General features: G+C 53.8%; 1 protein-coding gene across 2 annotated transcripts; it reads right to left on the minus strand.

The window, feature by feature from the left end:
* Nucleotides 1-116: 116 nt before the first annotated feature.
* DNAJA4 (DnaJ heat shock protein family (Hsp40) member A4) lies at nt 117-10,265 on the minus strand. Of its 2 annotated transcripts, XM_016125834.2 has the most exons (7): nt 10,056-10,265; nt 5,887-6,067; nt 4,392-4,496; nt 3,298-3,525; nt 2,975-3,205; nt 1,968-2,068; nt 117-1,876 (listed from the first exon to the last, which is right to left on the minus strand). In XM_016125834.2, exons 1-7 carry the CDS (start codon nt 10,185-10,187, stop codon nt 1,661-1,663), a joined length of 1,194 nt encoding a protein of 397 aa, XP_015981320.2. In that variant the 5' UTR covers nt 10,188-10,265; the 3' UTR covers nt 117-1,660. The 2 variants fall into 2 exon arrangements, with proteins under 2 accessions (XP_015981320.2, XP_036087730.1); XM_036231837.1 differs by lacking the exon at nt 5,887-6,067 and having other exon boundaries at nt 10,056-10,178.
* Between the last annotated feature and the right edge of the window lie 4,903 nt (nt 10,266-15,168).

Below are 15,168 nucleotides of genomic sequence, written 5' to 3' on the forward strand. Positions count from 1 at the left end.
TGCATCAATCCCCCAAAGAGAAGTGCCTGGAAACTCCATGCCTTTACACCAACCAGTGCGAGGCAGGCCAGCACCTCACTCTGCTCTTCTGAGCTCCAGAAAATGAGAACCAACGCTGTTTCTCATACCAGCTCAACTTTAATTTTAAAAGTGACAGATGTACAGGTAGGATAAATTTTAAGCAATACCCTCCAGATTCCGTTCACGTGACAAGGAAGGAGCTGAATGTAATTTTGCTCCGTCATCAACTAAACAGTTGATGCCCATCCACAGGAAGTCACAGCACAGAAACACCACTCTGCATTGTGGTCCATCTGGAAGTGGGTTTTCATGTGGGCCTGGTTGGGAGAATAGGTGTTTCGTCTGTCCCGGTCAGTGGTCAGTGGCATAGGTGGGCCTTATGTACCTATTTTGGAGCACATTATGCTCACCCTACCTCCCGTGGGTCTGGTCTGCCCTTGGACCCTTCTAGGGGAGGTCCCTGGCCTGAGTCACACTCGCAGGTACTGTGTCACCAAGTGGCGGTGGGGCTGATGGGCGCCTCTGCTTTGACTCAGCTGCATGGAAGGTGGATTTCCTTCACGACTGTGGGAATGGCTGTGGGTTGTGGGTGACCCCGATACATACATTGTCGTCACCCTGCCAGGAGTGAGGTGCAGACCAAGCCCTCCTGCAGACAAGCCATCACTCAACAGTGGCGCCCACACAGACCGCAGCTGTGTGCTACTGGTCCCCGCAAGGAGCCATTACAGCTGGGTGGGGGAGGGGTGATGGTCTGGAAGAGAGGCTGAGTCGCAGAATGGGCTGGAAAACAGGCAGCCTGTCCTCCAGACCCTTGCGTCACCCAAGAGGCGGGCTGTGCCGTGCCGAGCCACCAGCACCCTGCCGTGGCTCCTGTTGCTGCACAGAGGCTGCTGGGGACACGGAAGGCTTAGATTTCTTTACAAATAAGCACTTTGGTGGGTGAACATTGTAAATGTCGTCACCAGGAGATCGTTAAAACCACAGAGAATAAGGTCCAGGGGCACAGGCAAACAGCTCCTCAGTGTTCCATTCTAAAACGAGTTTATCCTCACCACAAGGCTTGGAAGGTTCCAGAAGCTTCCAAGAGTGGTGATCAGACACACTTACTCCCCATTTGTTGCTCGGGGGCACAGAACACTAGTAGCTGAGTCGGCCCTGCAGGCCAGTCAGCATAACTCACACTCTTGAAGTGAATTGGCTGGAATCTAGACTCGGAAATGTCACATTGGCAGCCCTGAGATCACACCCTTGGGACCTGTGCAAGGGAGGGGGGAACCCAGACCAGAGTCAGGGCTGGATGTTCTCAGGGGCTGAGGGCTGCTACTGGGGCTGTGCTTGTGGGTGGAACTGAATTACGGCAAAGCCACTAGAAGCACAAAGTGTCAGTGCAGTTACCAGCATCTCCAAAGCATCCTGGAATTGTAAATAAACAGATTCCGTGTGCAGACTAGAGGTGATTTACACTTAAAACATTTAAATATAAATTAAGCGATAAGTTACAACCAAAAAAAAAAAAAACTCAAAAAAGACAGAATGCAGAACATACAAACAGGACACCCCAAACAGAGGCCTTTAAAGTGATTCCACTGTCATTGTGCCACCTTTACATCATCATGAGCTAGTCTGGTGGGCCACCTCATGCCGTCTGGCACTGCACACCCCCCCGGGGCCCATCATCGTCCTCCTCATAGGCCTCCCTGTGCTGGCGCCAGTTCTGATCGTTGGCATTGAACTCAGTCAGCTCCACCTGATCCATGTCATCCGTGACCCTCACCTTCTGCCGAGGAGGGAGTAGAGCTTCCAGCTGAGGAAGCTGGTCTGCAGGAAGCCAGTGTTTTTCGGGAAAGATCACCTGCAAAGGGTGAGTGCGAAGAAGCAGGAGTTACTTCCCTTCCCAACCAAGGCCCTTAGCAATGCCCCAGGAGGACTAAACACAGACTCACTGAGAACTGGATGATGAGCATCCCCTTCTCCAGGGGTGCTTTGTGGATGGGCATCCCCTCGTCACGCACACATCTCAGGTCCCCGTGCGTTATCACCTCACCTGCCACAGAGAAGCTTCCGTTAGGGAACAGGAAGTGGAGGGGGCCCCAAGGGTCAGCCTCCTACCCCTCTAGCGTCAAACCTCAGATGCCCACAGGAAAAATTACTTCCTCACCCTGCGGCAGCATGCTCACAGCCAGTGGTGGGGTCGAGGGTGTCAGAGCGGCTTCGCCACCAGCATACTTGTTCAGGCCTCTTTTGACATGGACGATTGACCTTACATGCTATTCTGGGGAGGCTTCAAGTCACAATCATAGCTTGGCCTGTCCCTTTTCTAGTCTGCCTGCCATCCCCTCAGCCCCTCCAAGCAGGCGCCCTGGAGCCAACCTGTTCTCGCCCTCCTGGGAGCGGGGAGCCTAGTGTGTGTGACAGGAGCCAGCAGGCTAAGTGGTCACGCCCTTGGGAACCCTTTTGGTCCCTCAGGCAGCTCCTTCCGGCTCCCATGGGTGTGCAGAGGGGCAGATCTGTGCGCACTTCCAAGGATAAGCTCGCAGCCAAGGTTTTATGGGGGGAAAATCCTGTTTTTAAATGTTTCACATAGAGTTGGCAGCACAATGAATGAATTGGCACAGATGACCACCTGTTATTGGCTGTGAAAAACACCTATTATCGGCTGTGCTTTCTTATTCAAAAGTTAACTTTTTAAAATTAGTTAAATTGTCAGTTTCCTGTTAGAATTTCGACCCCAAGGATTCCTGTTTGAGGCTCTTCCCCCAACTCTGAATTTTTTTCTAGGAAAATATAAAAAGTTCATGACTTTTTCAAGTCACTAGTGATGACCTTAAACTGAGAGAAAATCAAGTCACACTCCCTTGTGTTCAGACGTCAACCTCATATGACACCAGGCCGTGTTGCCGGCAGCACTGTGCCCAACACAGCCACAGCACAGCATGCGTTCAGACAGTACCTGGTTTGGATGTGATCACAAGGATTCGGTCATCCAGCGTTTTTATCGTCTTCTTGAAGCCACAAAGGGCCTCAGAAAGCTGAATCTTCATTTTCATGATCAGGTCGTGGCCGCGTCTCTGGAAGACACCGTGGTCCTTCTGATCCAGCACGATGATGACATCGCCAGCCTCCAGCTCCGGCTCCTGATCTCCTTCTCCGTGAAACACGATCTTCTGGCCGTCCTTCATGCCTGTGGGACAGCACACCTTTCTATCGGCCACCTCTCTGAGAAGCGGACTCCCGGCACCACACGCGCCCCCACCCCCATGTGCATGGCCTCACCTCTTTCGACGTGCACCTCGATGATCTTCTTTTCCCGTATCACTTTGGCACCGCTGCAGCTCTCGCAGCGGTCCTTGGGGTGGATGCGCTCGCCCTGGCCCTTGCACTCGATGCACACGGTCTGAATCTGCTGCACCATGCCTGGCCCAATCTGCTGGATGTGGATCTGCATCCCCCGGCCCTTGCACAGCGGGCACTTCTCCACAGACCCCTTCTTCCCACCAACGCCTGCAGGGAGGATGTGACAGGGGTGACAGCTGTGTGCATCCCGGGGAGCATGGCTGCTGGGCATCACAGCAGGATGGGAATAGGCTACTAGCTGTACCCCAGGTTTCGATCCTGACTATTTACAGTCACGACAAGCAATGTGCAAGAGTCTGGGTGAGTGCCACCAAGCACATGATAGCCAGGTATAATCGTGGGGTCTTAAACGTTTGTGGGTTTGGCTATACCAAGCCCAGTTGTTGCCACAGCTTCATCAACTTTGTTTTCTTACACCCAGGGTGGAATAACACCCATGCCTACAGGTAACCTAGTAAGCGGGGCTGTGGGGAACAAGAACACAGCCCTGTCCCTGGGGATGGCTGCCCAGCTCACCAGTTCTCGGTGAGATGATGTGGGTCTGAGTTTTCTTGAAAAATCAAATTTTAAAAAGTTATGTTTACATTCAAGTCGAGGGTCAGCAATCTGTGGCAGCCACCTGGTTTTTGAGTCCCGGTTTGCTGGGACACCAGCACGCACACTCGTGTACGCAGTGTCTGCGGCTGCTCGTGCAGTCAGTGACGGACCCCACGGTCCACAAAACCCAGTGTTTACCATCAGGCCCTTTCCCAAAGAAGTTTGCTGACTCTAGGTTGGGTGAATTTTCTTGATTTTTAAGTTTTTAAAATAATTGTCAACATATTAAATAAATGTACATTCCAAATAAACAATGTACAGGACCAGATGAGACTTGGCCCTCAGGTCATCTGTTTGCAATCTGTTCGACACTCACTTATGAAAAGATAACTTATTTTTTTCTCAATTATAGAACAATCTGAATTGTTTTCAGATCTAAGGGATCAGAACTTTGAGATTGACTTAGAAATTTTTACCTTCACATTTCTCACAAATCACATTTTTCTGGAGTGCCAATTTCTTTGTGACTCCATTATATAAATCTTCAAGAGTTACAGACAACTGATGTACAACATTCTTGCCTTACCAAAGGGAGAAAAAAACGTTAGTGATACTGTATTGACTCCAGTGCAGTAATACCACCCCGATGACACTGCAGAGGCTCACAGCTGTGCCCATGTCATTCATTCCCTTCCCCGTGAGGACAGAGCTGCCATTATACCTGGCCCACGCCTCTGGCCCTCCACCAGCAGTGAGAGCTGATGCCCTTTCTAGCTGTGAGCTAATTACTCAATCATTTATGGATGTCAGCACAAAGACTTTCCATCTGTGTCTCCAAAGAACAGCTGAGGACAGCTTGCTGAGCCACCTGGAACAGTGTCACAATGAGGGGTCACCAGGCCCCCCCGGAAGGACGCTCTCGTCAGGGACAGGCGCATGACCAGCCCCCTCTGGACCTTCAGCGGAAGCTCTTCCCAACAGGAACACAGTGCTTCCAAGTCATGGCCAGGAGGGGACTTGCTCTCCCTAAATCTCGCCTGTGTGGCCCAGATGGCGGGAGTCTGCTCAGCGCTGTGCCAGCCTGTCAGGACCCTCCCTGCTACCCGCTGGGCTCTCGCAGCCACTGAGACCAGCTGTGCTTGTTTACTGGCTGTCAGCTTTGAGAGATGGCTCAGTTAAGGGCGAGACATTCATCTCAAGGCAGAGTGCACAGGGCAAGAGATGCCCAAGGTTTTAGTCACATCTACACCTTTCGTTGTACCCAGACGACAGGGCGAGGCCTTTTCCCTAATAAACACTGCGATTTTCAGCATGCTGCTCAGACTCAACAGTTATGCTTTTTGAAGCTTGAAGTCAGTTACGGTGTGAGAACAAGTGTAGCCTCACGTATGCATCGGCCTCTTGCTGACCCACAGCAGCTTCCCAAACCCCAGTGCAGAGCTTGTTTCTCCAGTTTTATCCAGAATTGTCATAAGCTTGGTTATCCATCTGGTTTTGAGGTCCAAAGCTTATTAACAGTAAACTGAACAGGGAAAGAGGGTATTAGAGACCTCTAGTAACAGAGGCGACAGCTCATAGCCTTGGCAGGAGGTGAGAATAGAAAAAGTAAGAAGAGCAAACCCCAGAACTTAAAAACAGCAGCCGGGGGCCATGCAGCTCAGGGCTGCGTCCCTCATTCACTCTGTTGCATTCTAAAAGAGGCAGGTAGGCTCTCGACAAAGGTGGGAAGGGGCAATATGAACTTGACCTTCCTCCTTTCTACTCATCACTACACCTGTTCCTTTACACGTGGTGTTTGGAGGGTGACAGGGAATTGCTAAATGCGCTAGGAAGCTCCAGGTGGCCTGGGCACAGCTAACGCTCATGACGCCACACCGTGATGATCGGGCCCCTTTAAGGCGCAGTCCACCCTGGCTCCAGCAGCGTGCACTTTGGAACTATGACCTGCTGAGTGTCTTTAAAAGCATTTACCTCTTCTCTCTCTAGCCATCCGCCCTCCGCCACCGAAGAACATGTCGAAGATGTCCATGGGGGAGGAGAAGCTGGGGCTACCCGAGCCCCCCTCCTTGATGGCCTGCTCACCGCCCTGGTCATAAATATCCCTTTTCTTTGGATCTGAAAGCACTTCGTATGCCTGGGAGATGAGCTTAAACTTGAAAAGAAAGAGAGCAGGTTTGAGTTGTGTCAGTAAGCAAACCCACCACATGAATGCAATGACAGAGGTATTCTGCACCCCCCTCCAAAGCAGCTGCTTTGTCCCTGATCTGGAACCCGATTTTTCCACTTACTCCCCTTGTAAAGTGGGACACAGGGGGCATACATTATTAAGGGGCTAGTGGCAGGGCCACTGCAGAGAATGAGGGGGAGAGCCACGGGGCAGAACAGTTTGTCCCACACTGGACAGGAGGAAGTCGAGTTTACAGGACGTATGCACTAAGCCTGGGCGAGAACCTAACCTATAGCCGGGACAGCCCAGGACATGCTGCTGTCACCTCCCAGCTGGTGAAAAGTGCTTTCTGGTTCACTAGCATGAAGGCCAAGTACAGACCTCCTGGAGCACCATCTGCATGCAGGCTGCAGACTACCCACCTGTACGCCTGATCTTTTCCCCAAGGTCCTGCCCCCGCCACAGGCAACATCCAAACCCCCCCCATCTCATCCATCAACGAGGCCTTTTGCTGCTACCTTCAAACCTCTCCAGTACCCCAAGACAGAAAAGGTACCCCATGTCACGTTCCTAACAAGCACATTTCACTAGAATCCAGTTGTAAGAATCGGAAAACCCAAATTGAAAGACATTCTGCAAAACTAAGACGAAAGCTAAATGCAGTGAGTAGTCCTGGATTGGACCTTGCACTGGGGGAAAAAATGGCTACCAGGGACATTGGAATAACTGAAGAAATGTGAATTGTTTGCCCTTGATGTTAAACTTCTTCAGTTTGGCCACCGTACTACGGTTACGTATAAGAGGGGAGTTTTTCCTCGGTGAAACATGTTGAAGTGTTTAGAGCTGAAAGGTTATGATGTATGTAAGTTACTCTCAAAAGCTGTAGCAAATAATAACAGAATGTGAGAGACAGGCAAAGCAAGTGTGGTGACAGTTACAGCTGACCTGAGCGAAGGAAATGCAGGTGCTCATTGGACCATTCATCCTTTCTGTAGGTTCATGAAAGTTTGACAGTAAAATCCAAACACCATAAAATATCCAAAATTCATCCCTTCTCATCACCACCACACTTGCCCTGGCAGAGGCCACCACCTTGTGCCCGGATGACTATGCTATCCTCCCTCAGCGGTCTCCCATCTTCTGTCCTCACCCCAGCTTCCAGGCTATTCTCCACCCAAGCCTGCCAATCATGTCAGCTCTAAGACCCAAACCCTCCAAGGTGGCCACTGCACTCAGAGTAAAAGCTGGTCCCGCTCTGACCTGAGCCCAACCTGACACTCAGCCCCCATCTTCCTGTGGTCCTGCTCCCGCCCCGCCGGCCTCCTTGCTTTTCCTCAACACGGGGCACTCGCTGCTCAGACCGCATCCCCTCTGCAGTATCAGCTGTGGGAGGACAGGGAGTTTGGTCAGCTTTGTTCACCACTGTGACTCGAACCTAGGACAGGGTCTGGCATATGGAAGACACTGGTAAATATTTGGTAGATGAACGGCTGGATTCTGAGAATTCGGAAATGAATAGATGAGATAGGGTCTCGACCCTCAGAGGTGCAGTGTCGTCTGTGAGACAAATGTGTACATAAATGCCCTATAATGGGGCTGGCTCCATAAAACATCCAGGAAAAAGGTGCTGTGAAGATGGAAACTGATAACTACGTTTTCTCTTGTATTACAGATCCCCGATTGAGATCTAATAAGTAACTAATAAATGATAGCTAATACTAGCTAACAAATAACTGGGTAACTGAAGAAATTAAAGAGACATCAGAGTCATACTCAAGGCAGCTAGATCTTGGGATATGTTCATTCTGACACCATTTCTGCAAAGAGGTAGGTATTCACTGCTGCCCTTCTGCAGCAGGAGAGCAGGTGTCAGGATTAGGTGCCTGGCCCAGAAGATCAAAATGCAACGAGGCCAGCTGCCCTCGGAGACTTTCTGGGCCCATGTGTGGCTTAGAGACTAGATAAATATGCTTTGTGAGAATGTCCACCAGAAACACCAAATATTCTGGATAATCGAAAGATGCTTGGACTTAACAGAATTAATGGTTAATCTAAGAAGGAAAGGAATGCCTGTCACTTGGAGCATTCAACCAGAGGCCAGATCTCACATGGGACGGGAGCTCCCACGACTGCTAGTGGGTCCACCCTCCCTCTGGGGGCCCAGCGCTCCAGAGTTTAAATTCAGCTTCCTGCCTGCACTCCATCTCTGCCCAGCTCTACTCTCAGAATGTGATACTTGGCCACAGGACCTTAATGAAATTGCTGTGCCACTAGAAAAAAAATGGCCTTGGCTTTGGGGACTATGTAGCAACTTGGGAAAACTGTGATAAAATATGAAATGGTGAGAAATATGGTCATCCTGGGAAAAGCCTGAGAAGCAGCACAGTGATAATGGTTAGGGCGATGTGTACTTGGTGGGTTTTCCTCTACATTCTGAACATTTCTGCACTACTATGCTCTTTCATAATTTTTTTAACTTGAAAATATTAAAACTAAAAGTTACAGTGAAATTGAACAAAAGATCAAACTCATCTCAAAAGCCAGTTAGGGCAACAGCCTGAAAGGGACGAGCGTGCTAAACTGGCCACAGATGAGACGAGACGCGTACAGACTCCATGCGGAGCACCCAACAACAAACACAGGCTGCCCAGCGCTTAGCAACGCAGGACAACAGGGCACAAAACAAAGACCAGCATACCAACAGCGTCTCAGTTGTCCCGGAGCAAGGGAGGCGGGGGGTAGAACTGGTCTAATCTATTTTTGAAGAGACATTAATAATGCAGTGACAAACTTAGGAAGAGAAAAAATAAAAAGGTTCCACCTACGACATAAAGTGGACAATGACTACATGCAAACTCGTACAAAAAAGAAAAGGTGCGCACAGTGTGTCTGGCACAAAGTAGGACCACGCAAGAGGTGTCTGCTGAGTGAGTGACTGAGTGAGTCCTCTCTAGGGAACTCCACAGCAGTTTCTATCACCCCCAAAGCGGAGTCCCTCCACCTGTATACACACAGCCAGGAGCTCACTCTGAGTGTGCCCTGTGACACTCGACCTGAACCAGGGTCAGAGGCTTTCCCACGGGCACCTGCAGCCAGTGGGCTAACATGTGCAGTTAAAGCCCTGGTCTGCTCTCCCTGAAGGAGCTCCCCAGAAATGGGTCACAATGAATTCAGGGAGCACGTGGAAAGCCAATGACCTTAAAAGCTACATACAGTAAGCCACCTAAATATAGATGAGAAGGCACACCAGCGAGTAAAGACAGAAGAGCACTTTAAACCTGTGACAGCCACATTCGGCACCTGTGGCTAAATATAACTAACTATTCTATCACTGCTGCGGCCCAGCCAGCCTCCTACAAGCAGCTTTCTCCGGCTGGGGACAGCAAAGGCAGACGGGGATTTTCATCCCAGGTGGTTCCCCCGACTCTAAGTGCTAGGCGGGTGATCTGTGACTTCAAAAGTGGCCCCAGGGATCAACTACGAAAGCCCCACCAACCCCCAAGCTATCTGGGACGCCCAAAGTTTTAGAAGAAAATGGCACAAAGCGAAAGTTGGGGTGGGATGCCGGGAGGCTTTCTGGGGGGTGGGGTGGGGCAGTACTCTGTTCAGGTGGGGGTGGCAGGCTCCCTGGGGGCCAGCAGCAGGAGGGGACAGGGGGACTGGCTCCCTGGGCTCGCTCTCATGCAGAGCGTATATCAGCATTATTGCTAGTTGGGATCACCCGTCGATCATTTGGCACCAAAAGCTCAGACCATTGGTACACAATGATGGGCGACATTAGGGACCTCTGTGTCCCTGTTTAACAGAGAAAACGCGACCACCGCGAGTCTGGCCTGCTTCGCCCAGCGGGGGCCCCAGGAGGCCCGCTGTGCTGCAGGCACAGGGCCCGGGCTCGAGCGCCATGGGGTCCGGGGTCCGCGCCCCCCACGCGCCACCGCCGCCCCCCGCCCCGCGCTCCCCGCCCCGCGCGCACCCGCTCGCCCTCGTCTGGGTTCTTGTCCGGGTGGTACTTGAGCGCCAGCTTTCGGTAGGCCTTCTTGATCTCCTCGGGCGCCGCGCTGGGCTTCACCCCCAGGATGTCGTAGTACTGCGTCTCTTTCACCATCGCGTCCCGCGGCCCCGGCGGGCGACGCCGCTCAGGAGGCCGCTGCGCGCCCCGCCGCCCGCCGCGCGCCCGACCGGGTCACCGCGCGCCCCGTCCCCGTTCCCGGTGCCGGGCGGCGGCGCGTCACGGCCGCGTCACGGCGCCGGCGCGTCCCGCTGGCGTCACGTCACAATCGCGTCATGGCCCCAACCCGTCAGTCGCGGTACCCCAAGTCGCGGTCCCTCAGGCACGGTCTCCCCAGGCGCGGTCCCCTCAGGCGCGGTCCCCCCAGGCGCGGTCCCCCCAGGCGCGGTCCCCTCCGGCCCGCACTCGGGCACCGGCGCCTCCGCGGCGGCGTTTCTTCGGTGCGGGCGGCCGCTTCCGCGGGGACGGTGACGCCACAAAGGCCCGGAACCTTCGCGGAGGCCCGCGGATAGGCTCCCCGGCAGCCCCCCTTACCCCCGCCCCTCCCCGCGCGCCGTGCAGCTCGGGCCATGCTTGGGGATCTGGACGTCCTCATACCCTGCTACCTCCAGACCACGGTCTGGGAGCACACCAGTCCCCTCAGAGAAGGCTCACAGGATTAGCAAAACAGGGACCCCCGGACCCCCATGGGTCCCCGCTGTGTCAGCAGGACCCCAGCCTGTGCCCTGCTCTGCTGGGATCGGGGGACCCCAGCAGAGAGGCCTCCAGGTCAGGACCAGGCCTGAGTCCTCTGGGGGAGGTCCCTGGGCCACCGCCAATGGCCGCTCTGCTCATGGCTCCCTTTGCTTGCTTCTGGGCAGCAGGTGGTCAGAATGGCCAGCGAAGTTTTTGGCCTGGCCCCAGCAGGGGCCTCACCTGACTTAGGGACCACTGGGCGCTTTCCATGTAGCCGTGTCACCTGCCCCGCAGACAGCACCATCCTCATTCTGCCAGGAGGAGACGGGCTCCAAGAGGTGAGTTAGCTTGTGGGTTCTCACGCTACCAAGATGGGGACCTTGCCGGAACCCCAGCCCGGACTGAATGCTCCCAGAGTCCCCATGGTCCTCCCAGCCAAGGTCACATGCCGGGACACTGGCAACGGGGCCACTTCCTTGCATGACCGCCTCAGCGCAGAGACAGGGAGCACCTCCAGTGCAGCGAAGTTGGGTTCCTTTTTATACGATGAGTCAAGTTAGCCACAGTTTGGTCCCTTTGCTGAGTTTCTGCAGAAACAATGGAATTCACATACACACCTTCCCAACGTGGGGGTGAGGAAGCCGACACCCACAAAGTGTTACACAGCTTGTCCAGGGTCACACAGCATCTTCGTCCAGGCAGCTTAAGGCTAGAACCTGGGCCTTCAAACTCCCAGTCAAGTCCCCTATATCACATGGCCGCCAAAATACTCCAGTCACTGTGATGTGCTCACGAATACTTTAAAAAATAAACTCCTCATCACAATATAATGTACACATAGCAAATACAGAAACCACATGTGTACGGCTGTGTGTGATGACAAAGTGAACACTTCTACCTACCTACCCCCATCCGCAGTTAGAGCATCACCAGCATCCCAGAGGGCCCCTGTGCTGTCTCCCAACCTCAATGCTCCCCCCAGGGGAACCCCACTCTGACCCCTAAAGCGATCATTGCGCCCCTTTGTGAATATTGTGTAGAAGGAATATTGTGTCATGTAGCAGGTGTTCCTTTGCTCGGCATTAAGCTGGTGAACATTACAGTGCTGCTGGCTCCCGCAACGGTTCACTCATCCTTGCTGTTTAGTGCTCTGCTGTGTGAATCTGTCACACTTGGGCATTCAGGCTGCCGTTGGTGGGCATTTGAGTGGTTTCCAGGGACTGTTGTCGTGCTGCCGTGAGCATTCCAGCGTTTGTCTTTGGGCGCATGTCTGTTCATGCTTCTGTTGGATACGCCCCGAGAGTGGAATTGCTGTGTAGGTGGGGGTGGCTTGCCCTCTTGCCTTCCCACAGCCCACTCCCTTCACCACAGAGCCGCCTGCTTGGTGCTTTGAGAACCCCCCCTGCAGACCCCCACCCCTGGCCCTGTCAGGCCGCACTGCAGAGAAAGGGCAGCAGGCAGCCGGGGGCACAGACTCGCTGCAGTGCCTCCTCACAGCCATCCAATAACGCCCCTTTCTGGTGAAGGGAGGCCCTGCAGCTGCCGTTTGGAGCTGGTGTGTTGGGGCTGCTGGGTGGAGATAATCTCATCTCTGCACCAGCTGAAACCCAGGTAGGGTGGGGCGACCTCCGGGGCCGCAGTAGCTCCACCTGGGGCCGGCTCATCTCTATCTCCCCGTGGCCCAGTGCGGTGCCTGCAAGGTGGTTGGTAAATACGTGTGGGGTTGACTCCAGCTTCCTAAAATGCCCATGGGACGAGGCTTCCCAAACCACAGCACCCCACAATGTGCTTGCTTGGAGGCTCGAATCTGTTTCCGGGGACACGGTGGCAAAACAACACATATTTATTTACTCTCTTCCCGTCTTGGAGGTTAGAAATCCAGAATGGGTCTCACTGGGCTACAGTCAAGACGTGGGCTGCATTCCCCCTGCAGGCTCTACGGGGAGAATCCGCTTCCTCTCCTTGGAGGAGTCAGGGGTCAAGTTCTATCTGGGCTCTGCCTCAGGGAGACCCCCATAAAGAATGAGGCTACCAGGCAAGAGTGGTCTATTGGGAGTGATCGGATTCCTATTTGGAAAAAGGTAAAAGTCGTTTCTTAGACTTTTGGGCAACGTTAGAGAAAAGAATGCCAATTTGTTCAGCTGTGGCTGCGCCCAGCACCGTGGGTTCTGCTGCATCCTCGAGAACAAGCGGGAAGGACCCTTCACTGCAGTCTGTGCGGCTTTCACACCCTGCCCTCCTGCAGGGCCCCCTCTGAGCACTCACCCGCAGCTTGGCAGTCCTGGGCATGGACACCGAGGCCTGGTCAGAGGTCAGACCACCTGAGTTCTTATCCTATCTGTAAAAGCTAGCTGTGGGACTTGGCATGGCCCAGTTCCTCAGAGTTTCCCCCTGCGTGAGGCACATGGGTGTGGATGCCTGGTGAGGCTCTGGGCACGTGGCCGCAGGGGGACCCCCCTGCCACCCTTGCATTTGAGGGCCAGGCTCCCAGCACCATCAGGCCAGAACACATCCCCTCGTACCTGAGTGCAAACTTATCTGGGCACTTGTTTCTTCCCAGCTAGTGCCATCTGGTCACCAAGGAGCAGGGGCTGGAGAGGAGCGGCTCCCCTGAAACCCGACTTGGCTACAGGTGCTCCCTCTCTGCTCCCCCGCTGCCTGGCCTTACAGGTTTGTCATTAAGTAGGACATGGGATTTGAGTAGGTGGTAGCTTCACCACGCTGGGCTGTGCAGCGTCCAACACAAGCAGCACTGACCTGCCCTGCCGGCTTCCGCCCTGGCTCCTCTGCCGGGGCCACTCTCCAGCACTTCGAGGCCTTGGCTGGCGGTCCATGTGCCCCATTCCTATGTCCCTGGGGGAGGTCATGGATGCAGATGGCTCAGACAGAAGCTGGAGAGTCCCCAGACTCAGAGCAGACCGTCCCCCCTGGGGCTCCCTAGTGTTGGGGGTCTGTACCAGAGGAAGGTATTTTCAGGCCAGACCTGCCACTCAGAGAGAGAAGGGGTTACACGCCCACACCCCCAGGACACCCCTCTGTCCCTGTCCAGTACCACAAGCCTGCAAGGCAGAGGGCTGGAGGTCCTTCGGGGCTGACGCCCACAGACCTCAGAGGGGTGAGTGTTCCCTGGGTTTCTGGTCGGGTGAGCTTTTGGAGCTCCCTTAGCCCCCGCCCAGGTGACTCTCCTGAGAGATGGGTGTCCATGTGGTCACCACTCTCCAGCTCCTGGAGCAGCCAGCCCAGGGGCGGGGGGTGGGCAGCCTGGGCAGCAGCAGTGTCCTTAGCCCCCAGCCTTCATCTTGATGAGAGCCCTGGACCTTCTCACGACAACCTGACTGTGTCCCCATCCAGTGCCATCTCAGGCCCAGAAAGGCAGAGAGCAGCCTCCAGCCGTGTCCACACTGCTCCAGTGCCTTCCGTATGTTTAGCTCACGGAAGCCCTAGGAGGTAGGAGTTATTACAACTCCATTTTACAGACGAGAACACTGAAGCACAGAGAGGTTAAGTAATATTCAAGGTCACACAGCTTGTAAGCGGCTCTTATTCAGGTTTTCCTAACAAACAACCCATGGGAAAGCTCGTGCCCCAAGGTTTTGTTGCAGCCTAGGGCCACAGCGCCCTCAGGGCACAGGAGTCCCCAGGACACCACCCTGCACTGCTGCGGCTGGGTGGTGTCCTGGGGACAGGGCATCTGGTGGTGGAGGCGGTGATGGCAAGATGCTTGGGAAGTTTCCCTGGGAATGTGGGCAGGTGGTGGGAGGCAATGTGGCCAGCGGGGGACAGCAGAGCCTGCACTTTCGCTCTCTCGGCCCTGGACCTGGACCGGGAGGCTTGGAGCCCGAGCCCCAGCTTGCAGCATTTCGAAATTTTAAAAAATAAGAATAAAAATTATATCTCAGTAATACTCGGTAACAAGAAAGTAGCCCAGAAGCACCGATGCTGAAAATACACAGCACTTCGCCTGCCTGAGTGCCCTGCTGTGAGGCACTTTTTTTCCCCCCTGATAGTTTCTATTAATACCTTTCTTGAGAGGTTTTCATAGGTTTAAAGCACACGGGTACCTAGATGTTAATCTGTCAGCCATCAGCGACGCTGCAACACTGCGCGCAGCTCACCATGCTCAGCCCCCTCCCCGACCATCTCTCTGATGCATCATCCCGTTGTTTCTGTTGTTTGCTCCCGTTTTTGCACCTGCGATCACACAGCACAGCCTCCCTCCCCTCACCAGCCCTCCGTGTGAGATGAGAGGGACCCACTCACCCACCCTCCGTCAACGGTCCTTACCTTCAGAGTTATGAATGACATTTATGTTCTTTAACGAACACAAAATTAAAATTACCCAGCTTTTTCTATCACAGATTCCAAAAGTGTCCTATGATCAATTACAGGCAGCCCATGGACA

Source organism: Rousettus aegyptiacus, unplaced genomic scaffold (assembly GCF_014176215.1).
Source record: "Rousettus aegyptiacus isolate mRouAeg1 unplaced genomic scaffold, mRouAeg1.p scaffold_m13_p_14, whole genome shotgun sequence".
NCBI classification, from domain to species: domain Eukaryota; kingdom Metazoa; phylum Chordata; class Mammalia; order Chiroptera; family Pteropodidae; genus Rousettus; species Rousettus aegyptiacus.